The sequence below is a fragment of the Merops nubicus genome, unplaced genomic scaffold (assembly GCF_000691845.1).
Source record: "Merops nubicus isolate BGI_N331 unplaced genomic scaffold, ASM69184v1 scaffold44579, whole genome shotgun sequence".
Lineage (NCBI taxonomy): Eukaryota > Metazoa > Chordata > Aves > Coraciiformes > Meropidae > Merops > Merops nubicus.
In genome coordinates, this window is record NW_008631132.1 from 4636 (window position 1) to 15874 (window position 11239).

General features: G+C 37.7%; 1 protein-coding gene across 1 annotated transcript in view; it reads left to right on the top strand.

The window, feature by feature from the left end:
- Nucleotides 1–9987, top strand: part of INPP5K (inositol polyphosphate-5-phosphatase K) — a 12119-nt gene extending 2132 nt beyond the window's left edge. Inside the window, exons 3-11 of the mRNA XM_008947485.1 lie at nt 1802–1918; nt 2249–2421; nt 3986–4097; nt 4639–4748; nt 7033–7225; nt 7447–7584; nt 8067–8150; nt 8848–8952; nt 9892–9987. Of these exons, the coding sequence (XP_008945733.1) occupies nt 1802–1918; nt 2249–2421; nt 3986–4097; nt 4639–4748; nt 7033–7225; nt 7447–7584; nt 8067–8150; nt 8848–8952; nt 9892–9987 (1128 nt within the window). The remainder of the gene's footprint in view (nt 1–1801; nt 1919–2248; nt 2422–3985; nt 4098–4638; nt 4749–7032; nt 7226–7446; nt 7585–8066; nt 8151–8847; nt 8953–9891) is intronic.
- Nucleotides 9988–11239: the final 1252 nt, after the last annotated feature.

An 11239-nucleotide genomic window follows, 5' to 3' on the forward strand; every position in this document is an offset into this window, starting at 1 on the left:
AATAAGAGAGGAATGTCAGGCCAGGTCAAATTCAAAGCAGGCAGTGAGGAAGGGTCATGCCAGGGCTTATCTGGGACGTTGGCTGAGTAGGACAGGAACAGTTAGCGTGCAGAACAGTTACCAGCTAACAGTAGTTTGCTGAGCTGTGAGGAGGTGGGGTGTAGAGAAACAGTGGTCTTCTTCGTGGCATTCTCTTCCTTCAATAACAGAGTCTGTTTTCAGAGCATTAAGTTGGCTGGAGCCAGTTGGTTATTTCACCATGAACAGAATCACAGCCCCTCTATGACAGGTCATGCTTGCTTTGGCACAGCCTGTTGGTGGGACTGCTCAACCATTTGTGCTTTGATGTTCAAGATCTACAGAGGCAAGAGGTTTCTTATGGATCTTGAGAAATGTCTGGGAACTGGCCCACAGTAAAATGAAATGTAGCAAATAATAAAGGGAAAGATCTTGGTATCTCATGAACATAATTATGGAAAACAGAATACTGGTTACATCAATGTCTGATCAGATCCAAATCATAGAACAGTTTGGGTTGGAAGAGGCCTTAAAGGTCGTCTAGTTCCAATCCCCCTGCCATGGGCAAGGACACCTCCCACTAGTCCAAGTTGCTCAAAGCCCTGTGCAACCTGTTCTTGAACACATCCAGTGTTGGGGTGTCTGCAGCCTGCCTGGGCAACTTGTTCCAGTGACTCACCATCCTCATAGTGAAAAACTTTTCCCTAATTTCTAATCTACACCACCCTTCTTCCAGTTTGAAGCCATTACCCATTGTCCTATCACTACAAACCCTCATAAAAAGTCCCTCATAAATTCCTCCATAAATATTTGTGTTATCTAGTAAATACAATTCATTATTTCAATATACTGTTTAGTCTTTTGTTGTGTTCAAGGCTAATAAAAACATTGACATAAACTCTGAATCATTTAATTGTGTCAATGTAGATGCAAAGAAAGGAGGAATCCTGTTTTAAATTTCAGCCTGCATTTGTGTACTTCTCTAGCCATGGTATAGTCAGTGTTATTCTTAATATCAGGTTTTATTTTAATGTAGGCTTTCTCTAAGTTCATCCAGCATAAAATTGAACTACATTTAATGTGGTTCAACATCTGTATTTTAAATTGAATCATTGTCATTAAAACAACCACTTAAAATGAATTTTGTGTCTCATGCCAGGAACATTGTGAAGTTTATAAATTTTTCATGAGGAACGTCTTTGTTAGGATATATCCACATACACACAAAAAAACCCAAACCACAAAAAATCCCCTAACAGTATCTTAAAGCTTTAACAGCATCTTACATGCTTCCTGGGCATCTTTTGCTTTGGAAGTGTTTGCTAAATCTGTTTTTACAGGCATTGTGGGCAAGAGTTACTGCTGTTGGCAACTCATTGTTTTTGCAAATGCCTGGAATTAACTGTTGTCCGTTTTAGGCATTTTAATGGCATTTAGAATGATTAGTTATCTGCTGGAGGATATTTTAATTTGGAAGACTTCCTGTTGTTGGAGGACTTGTATTTACTACCAAGATCTTAGGTGAAAAATCCGGGATTTGATTCTTCATGAGCAGGATGCTTAAAGACAGGAACAAGAACCTGGTGAGGCAAAAGAAAGGTCTTTAAAGATGTTTGGGCTAACAGGTGTTCAGAGGTCAACTTCAGATTTGTAACATAGCTTTACAAGTAATGTTAGTTGAGAGATTCATCAGAATTGTTTATAAGCAGCTTTACTGTAACAGTGTACTCTTCACAGCACTGAAATGCATCTGGATTTACTGAGATCTGACTTTCTCTTGCAGCTCTCCTCCGTTCGCATGCAGGGGCTGCTGCTCCTGGTCTTTGTGAAGCACGCCCACCTTCCTTTCGTACGGGACATTCACACCCACTACACCCGCACAGGCCTCTACGGGTACTGGGTAAGGAAGGACACGGGGTAGCCCTGGTTAGTTACACTTGTGGTGGCCTGTGCCTCTGAGTGGTTTCCTGGTGGGAGAGAGGATACCTGGTTTACTTAAAAAGGAATAAGCTGGCAAGCAGCGAGGCTCACTGGTTTCAACCTTGTACGCAAGTGCACAGCACAGGCCATAATTTTACCAGTTTATTAGCAGATATACAACAATTTATGTAGGAAGAAATTGTATTCATTTAAATCTAAATGGCAAGACTTAAACATGTGTAGGTGGTGGTAATAGTTAGGTTTGCAGACATTGGGTGTAGTCTCAGAGAGCGTTGTTCTTCCGTGCCAGGGGAACAAAGGAGGAGTCACCGTTCGCATGTCCCTCTATGGGCATACAGTTTGCTTCATGAACTGCCACCTGCCAGCTCACATGGAGAACACAGAGCAGCGACTGGATGACTTTGAGAAAATTCTGGAAATGCAGTTTGAAGGAGAGAACATTCCAAGTACATTGGATCATGAGTGAGTTGTTCACACCCTATTCTGTCTGCATTGCTTCTATCTATTTTAAGGTAAACTCATGCACTAAAGGGTTTTGGTTTTGGGCTTTTCATCCATCATTTCTATTTTAAATGTCTTTTCAGCCTTGAGATGGGATCCTGGAAGGAAGAGGAAACCTGAAGGGTTATTCTGCAAGACTTTTCCAGTCTTAAATGACATTAAATTTGTTAGCATATGTACTGCACGTGTGGTGTGCTGCAGAGCTTTAGAAGCTAAAGCCCATTTATATCAAAAATCCTTTAGATCACTTTGAAATGTTTATCTTCCTCCCTTTTTCGAGGAGATTCGTTTGGGGCTGATTTTATTCCTGTTGTAATTTTAGTATCTGACTGAGGGTTTCCCAGCTTTTAAAACCTTGCTTGATGATTTCTATAGCTATATGAGTGACATTTCCCTCAGGTGTATTACAAAGAAAACAAAAAAACCCACCCAACCAAAAAACACCAAAGAAAAAAACCAACAACAAACAAACCAAACCAAAAAACCCCAACCACACAAAAACCCCCAAACACAAAACACCAACCTGATTTAGGCCACTAATTCAGTTCTTGTTCCTTAATTATGCGGGAATTATTTGTATGTTCCATTTTTCTCATCTGCTGGAGTCTTAAGAATAGAATCACTATTCTGTGGTAATAGAATGACTTAAAAAAGTGTTGAGAATAACATTTTAGTTCAGTAATTTATTTTTTTTTTTATACCCATAAAATTGCCAAGACAAATCTGGAATAGATAAGAATCTGGAATATCACTTCAGTTGTTAATGAGTTTATTAAAATTGGGCCAAACTTTATGACACATGATGTTCAAAATCATTACTTTTCCCACCTTAGTATAAGTGTTTGGTATTTCAATTGAATGTGTTTTATTTTCTTGATTATGTGCAAGAAGAAATCACAAATGACATTAAGATAAAAATTTTGCTTCCACAGAATCAAGTTTGGGGCATCCACCCCTGAACAAAACATGGAAAGTCAGAATTTTCAGAAATAAGTTAATTTGCTTGAAAAGACAGCTTTCCTTTTCTCTAAATTGCTGCTAATACACACCAATGCTTCATAATAATACCTTTCTTTCCTGGTAATGTTGGCATGCCCAGTATTTGTCCCAGGCACTAACCCAGAGCTCTGAGTTAGTGGATTAACAAAACCATCTGGGGTGTAGGTAATGTATTTTGTGCATTATTTTACCTACTGTTAAAATTTAATTCTAAATCTGTCTCTAAGAGAGATGCATGTTGTTAGGAGAGTCGGGAGAAGTTAATGCCCAGGGAGTAATAAGCAAGCAGCAAGAATGCAAAGGGGCTTCATTTACTATTTCAATGGCTTTAGATGTGTTGTTTAGCAGCAGGTTATCCGTGTGTAAGCTTATCTGTAACGGCTTCATGTTTGTGTTTAAGATGTTTCCATTAAGTAGTATAAGTGATTAGAGTACCTAATTAGTGTAATGCCTTATATTCTATTGCATCCTTCCCTTGTGGTAATGCATTCTTAGAAATCTGCCTTTTTTTTTCTTTTCTTTTTAGTGTTCTCTTCTGGTTTGGAGATCTGAACTTCAGGATAGCAGACTATGGTATACATTTTGTCCGAGAATCAATAAATAACAAGCGTTACAGTCTGCTGTGGGAAAAGGACCAGGTAAGTTCTCTTAACCTTTGGGAGGGTGGGTTGGTTGGTTTGGTTTTAATGCATACGAACACAATACAGTTACACATTACCTCTTGGGTTTCTAATTTCTGTTAAAAAACACAAATTCAGAGTAGTCATGAGGTGGAACAGATCTAGCTGTTTGCTCTCAGTTCTCGGTCATAAGCCCCGATTAATGGCAAACATTTTCTGCTTTTGTACTCATTTGCAATGCTTTTGTTTGACTGAAGCTTTCTTTGATCTTCATGGCTTATGAATTGTTCCACATCTTAATTTCTCCTCCTATTTCTTCTCCCAAAAATTGTTTTTAAGACAAGCTTGTTATGGAATTTGAGTAGAACTGCTACACAACTTATAAACAGATCATATCAAGATTCCTGACAGTTACAAGAAGATGCTTCTGAATTTTCCAGATACATTGTACTGAGATGTGGAATTCTTCTTGGAATATGCTTTCTCATCTCCTTTCTCAGTTGTTCTTTAACCTCTGGTTTTTAAACATGACCTTAAAAGTTACTTTTTATTTCTGCAGTTAAATATGGCAAAAAAGAAGGAAGCATTTCTTCAGGAATTCATAGAGGGTCCTCTGCAGTTTAAACCCACCTACAAGTTTGACCTGTATTCGGATGTGTACGATACAAGGTAAAAGCACAGTAAGATGAGTTTAGACATGGCATGTCAGAGTGAATGTGGTGCTTGACTAAATATCACTGCAGTGTGTGCACTTGAATTTCCTGAACACACTGGTTAACTGGGGCTATCGAGCTATTCTGTTCAGCTCATTCAGTGGTCACATCAGAATAAATGAGTATTTCTGGCTGAAGGAGCCCAAGTCTGGAGAGTGCATGAGGGAAGCAGTGAAACAATCCAGCTTTCTTTTTGGAAAGACAAGATTAACAGTATATACCTGCACTTGTTTATGCCACTTCTTTTTTGTCCTTTAATACTAAAAGTGCTTGTCCATTGTCAGAAATGAGCAGAAGGGAAAGATTTGTACTTGTCTGCAGTTTTTGTTTTCCTTCTCTGTTTAAGCATTTGATACAGCTGTTATTTGAAAATGAATGTAAATGTGTCTTTATTAGTTTAAAACGGAGTAGCTTAGGTTTCCAAAGTCCTTCTCTGATGTTTGTTGCTAAGAGTTAGTCTTATGTTGCACAGAAGAGTAAGTTCTTGTCCAGACAGGGGTCTTGCACTGATCTTTTTCTTTACTTCCAGAGAGCGGAAGTCCCTGTTTTGGTTTAAGTAAGAAGAAAACTTTCTGGATTTCATAGATTTGTAAATATTTCATAATCAAAACAAAGCTCCTTCCTGAGCTTTTGGTTTGATTTTTGTGAAATATTTGAAAATCAGATGACAGCTGATTTTCTTCAGGGATTTTCTGAACCTGTCTGAAAGCTGTAGTGTTATCTGCTCTGCTGTTGCACTTAACATTGGAAGTTGATTCATTTGAATCCAAAGACATTTTGCTCCCTAATTGAGTGTGAAGAGTTTTAATGAAACCAACAGTAAAGCCAGCTAAATAAAAAAAATACTTATACTAATCCAAACCTAGACATTCTCAGAATGATTTATAGCCTAGTAGTCTGTCTTGGCTCACAAGTAGACTGCGTGCATTCTGCTGTTAAAGGTAGCAGAGATACTTTGTCTGGATGGGTGGTGCTCAGTCTACCTCAAGACAAGCACCCTTGAGAAGTGTGCTGTATATGAAGCATGCAATATTTTGTTATCTTTGATACTTTTTCACTGTGGATTTTGAGGTTTCATTTCCCAGCTAATAAACCATTTTCTTTAAAACGGCGGGTGCATTAACTTAAAGCTGTTGTTTTGGTATCTTCTTGTGCAGCAGAGCAGACACATGGCAGCTCATAAAGATTTCTGTCGGTTTATGTAATTCTGGAGTAAGTGGGCTATGGTCCTTTAGTTATTTAAAATCTTTCCACCTTATTAAAAGTGAGTAAGACTTATCTATGGGAAGGGGTAACACAAAAGTGTGTTGAATATTGAACTAAATGGCATTTCCAGTTTATAATATATTAAAAATTATTAAACTGACAGTTTTCCTTACACATCCTGCTCATTAACTTTTATAATTCAATCCAGTCCATTCTAATTCCTCTTCCATAGGGTATGATCTTTTCTCCATTTCAATTTGAAGTGATACATCCATACAGAGTGTTGCTGTTAAGTCTTCCTCCCACTGCAGAAAGAACCACGAAAGGCTCATGTCTTCTGTTGTTATTGGATATGGTATAAAAGGAAACTCTGAATTATGATTCCAGTTTGATGTATGGCACAGTTGCAGGCACAACTTTCTTGATCATGGAATTTTTAAGGCCTTTTGTTATGACAACAGCTTGCAAACCTGAAATGCAGGCTAGTACAAGTTAGAAGAACTTTAAATATAACATTGCTATGTCACCTGTCATGAGTATAATCTATCTACTTTTTGTCTATTTTTTGTTGTGAAAAGAAACTTCTTCTCAAATGTTTTGAATAATTTCAAACATCATTCAAACTCTTCCTATGTCTTCCTCAACTTTATGCCCCTTTTCTAAGAATAACTGTATTTGAAGCTTGGGGCAGTTGCTTTATTATCTCCACGTTCCTGCATGTTTTTTTGAGTGTTTTAGGAGAAAGTATCATTTCCTGTATGAAGCTGACTAACCCACTGAAATGCCCTTTTCCCCTTCATTTTACTTCTCTCTCAGAAACTTATGAGACTTATGTGTTGTCAATGGAGTTGAATTCAAATTAAGGAAACTGTGGTTTTAAAACACATTGAACAGAGCTGTAAAATGAAGCATGGATGTGATTGCCTTCTCTTATTAATTCATATCTGACAGTCTTTGAGTAGATTTTGCACAGTATTCTTAGCTTTTGGTAACTGTTTTTCTTTGCATCTCACTTTTATTTTACACTTCTGCAGTGAGAAGAAAAGAAAGCCAGCATGGACCGATAGAATTCTTTGGAGGGTGAAAAATCTCTGCCAGCATGCATCAAAAGAGGGAGAATTCTCTGAAGAAGAACAGACAATTTCTGTTACTTTGAATAACTATATCAGTCACATGAGCTATGGCATCAGCGATCACAAACCTGTTACAGGAACTTTTGGGCTTGAGGTGCTGTCCCAGTTATATTGTTAAGAAATAAGTCTTGCCTTACAGCAGCAGGTTTTTGAATCTTTGTCATAATCTCAGTTTTATTCTGATTATAGTGAAGGCAGTAAATTGCTTTCAGGTTATTCCCATTCAGTTAAGAGCCCCACAGCAGGTGTGGCAGAGAATAGCTTGAAAAGAATAACTTAAAGAATGACTTTAAATTCTGGGATTTTTTTGTCTAGTTGAAGCCTCTTCTGTCAGATCCTTTGGTCACACTGAATCCTGAGGGCGAGTGGAGTGCAGAACATGATGTTCTAATCAACTATTCTGCCGTGCCTGAGTTCCCAAGCAGTGCTTGGGACTGGATTGGACTCTTCAAGGTAATGTCACCACATCGTGGCTCTTTAATGAAGATGGGGATTATCACTGGTGGAGGTGGCCCATAGTTTTCTGTCACAGGACATTGTGGTTCTTGCAATTGGTTTTGTATGCCAACAATTTGGTTGCATAGCATGCCAGTTGAATCACACCCTTTAAATTCCCTGTTAAGGTAATGTGAATTATTTAAGTAAACTGGCACAGGAGCTGGGAGAAGGAATTGTCCTGCCTTAATGCCTGTAGTTCAAAAGATGTATACAACAAAGAAAGAACAAAAGGTCAGCAGAAGGGTTGAGAGAACAGACCACTCACACCCTCTCAGAAAGAAAATGTTTGTGCATGGCTCCAAGATGTTTTGATCCTAAAAGTGAGGTGTTTTAATTACTTCAGTGAAGTAGTAAATGTCTCTCTGACAGCTTGGAGTTTCCCATGTAGTGTATTTTGTTTCCTTCAGAAGACTGATGGTTTGCATCTTTCTTTGTAGGTGGATTTCAGGCATGTGAATGACTACGTTACTTATGCTTGGGTAGAAGATGATGAAATTTCTTCTAATGGAGACAGTAAACAGGTAAGCCAGTTGTATTTCTTTCTAATGTAGTTTCTCATAGTGTTGCATTCAAGATCTGTTCATTCCCTATCTCCTTCTTACAGGTTGCGTATCCTCTTTGCCAGTTGAAGCTAATTGGGAGTGATATTATTGTTTAAAAAAGCAGTTATTTCTTGTTACAGATTTTGTGAGATAGCACCAAGTTTACAACAAAAGCCCAAATTGTATTGTACCAATGTTCTGAATCTAAAAATTTCTCAGATATCATGGTTTCCTATCACTAAGCTTAGAAATCTAAGCACTATTAACATTGTTTTAGCAGGATACTGTGGGCTGCAGTTTAGGAACTCTGGGTCTTCAGGACAGTACAGAGCTGGGGTGGTGGGTTTGCTCTGCTGTATTGCCACCAGGAGGCCGTTCCTCTCCCTCCCAGCTGCTTGGCTGGCCTTGCCCCTTCCCTTCCAATAACTCTGGGTTTCTTCTTGCTTCTTCCTGAACCAAGTCAGCTTGTTAACATGGGGAAGGATATTTGCTTTTCCTCCCTTAGTTTTCAGATGTTTTAATGAATTATTTCTCTCCTCGTCCTTTTTATCTTACATTTCAAAGCATGCTTATAAATACTAAATCCTCATTTTTATAGTGTCCTGAATGGCAGGGACTGCTTTTCTTGTTTTCTCTGTGGATATTGTCCATTGCTTATTCTTACTCTTGTTGACAGGTTTACATGAGTGCTGCAGAAATACCTGATGGGGGAGGAGAATTTTTGCTTTGTTACTATAGCAATAATTTGCAGTCAATAGTTGGTATCAGCCAGCCTTTTCAGGTAAAATATTTGGAAGCTTTGATTAAAGTTGATATGATTTTTATTTGGTTTGTTTCCATGTGCATCTGTATGCAACTGTTAATCCTGGGGGAGGTGGCAGCAGAACTAATTGAAGAAAAGGATATGTGCTAGTTAACATCCCAAAAAAGAATCTGCTGATATGCTAAAGAACTCTCAGTAGCTCTTAGGGCCACATGCTGTTGTAATGAAGTAAGCCAGGTTTCTCTCTCTCAGCTCTTATTTTTGGAACTTCAGGCTCTGTCAGTTAGGTCCCTAGTTTCTGGAATGATGAGAATTCAACTCGATTTAAATACTGCCAAGTTTCTGGCAGATTGCAAGTGAAATCTTAGTGTTCCACTCTGTGGTAGGTTTGCACAGAAGTGCTTTCTGTATATTTAGTCACTCGAGTTTGGGAAAGATAGGGCAGCTGGAACATAAGTTATTTGTTTAACAGACTTCTTTGTTTAATTTCTGAAAGGATGACTTAACCTGCCCAGACTAGATGAAGTGACAGAGCTTTGCTGCTTCTACACAAGCATTTTTTACCATCCTTTTATTTGTGCTTGATTTTTCCATACTTTCAAGCTGTGCTGATGTGTTGTAGAATGATTAAAATGGAAGTTCTGCATTGTCCAGTAGTTCAGTTGTCTCTGAGCTTAAGATCTACCACAAACTCTGCAGGATGATTGTCAGTTGTATGTGGATAAAACACACCATATGCCTTTTGTTTTACATGACACTTCATGTTTTGGTATCAGTTTAGTGGGGCTTTACTAGATTTATTTTTTTAATATCATAATTGTTGTATCGATGCACCACTTCATTTTCTCAAGTTTCTAGCAAGTATGTAAGACATCTTTTTATAGTGATGTATTGATAGTATAGAGCAACACAGTGTTTCTGAATGTGTTAATTTGTTAACTACTGTCTGTCTTCTAGATTCAGCCCAACAGAACGTTAATAGAAAAGGATCTGACACAGGAGAACAGCTGGATGCAGAAACCTGACAATCGGGAGGCGCGTGACGAGTTCTGAAGGCAGAAAGGGGCATTTAGTGGTCCTGATTCAGGAGTCAGATGATTCTTTATGTCTTAGTGATTATGAGCTTTTACTCTTAGAAGATGGAGTAAGACAGTGCAAGTAAGACAGGTAGGATTGTTCAGAAACTTTGTAAGGTCTTAGAAAATAATTTATTGTGGAAACAGATATTTTTATTGCTACAGGGAGAGCAACTCTCCTGCACTGAATGAGAAGTGTAAAAAATAGCACCTACTGAAAGCTGTATGTTTTAAGGTGGTAGATATTTCTAATACAATTATTTAACCTAAGGAAGTTGTGATCTGCAATAGATTTTTAGGGTCGCTGTTTTTTTGTAGAAGATATTTTATTTACAATACAATATTTACTATGCTGTAACTACTTAGTCATTGATTTCCAAATTTTCATTTAAATGAAGTTATTTAAAAATTATTTATTAGATAAAGCTAGTTAGCTTGTTTTAAAATTTTATTTGACTTTCAAATGTAAGCTAATTACCTTTTGGGAAACATGTGGCAACGAGTCACATGAAAACAAAATTTTTGGAGTGCTTAAATTCTTCTTTGGTAGCAGATCTCTTTTCTTCATGCCTTACTGACAACCATAGGATTTTCCATTTCTAATTTTTGCAGATTAAGATACATTTATCAAAACAAACTTTTCCTGAATTTTTAAAATTTTTTCTTTTATAAGACAATTTAGTATTTGCCCATTGCTTTTCTCCCTCTGATTTTAAAAAAGTAAGATAAAACCACTTTTATACTGGTGCCTGGCTCAGAGTTAACCAGGATCCCACAATTTCTGGGTTGAGAAATGCTTGAGCAAGGTGAACAGACCATAGTTCACATAGTACTTGTTGGCAAAGAGCTGATGATTGTAGTTTTAACCCCAATTGTTTTCTGTTGTCACACTGAATTTAGAAAGCTAAAGCCATATTGAAAGTACTTCCCTGATACCCTCCTGCCACACCACTGCTACGCTTACTGCAGAGGTGATGTGAGTTATAAATGGGGAATTTCAATAGAACAGATTGTTTCTTATGGCATAATCTGTGCTACCCAAACTGTAAATCCCTTCAATTTATAGCAATCAGTCTGCAAAATTTTGGTTTTTCTAGAGGTGCCTAGACCTATGCATCTGAGGGTGGAAATGAAATAAGAAATATCATATATCTTTAGAAACCTGAAAGGTAGTTAGCTTCAGAAATGGTTTTGTTTATGGATGAGGAAATGGAGATCTTTGGAAAGGG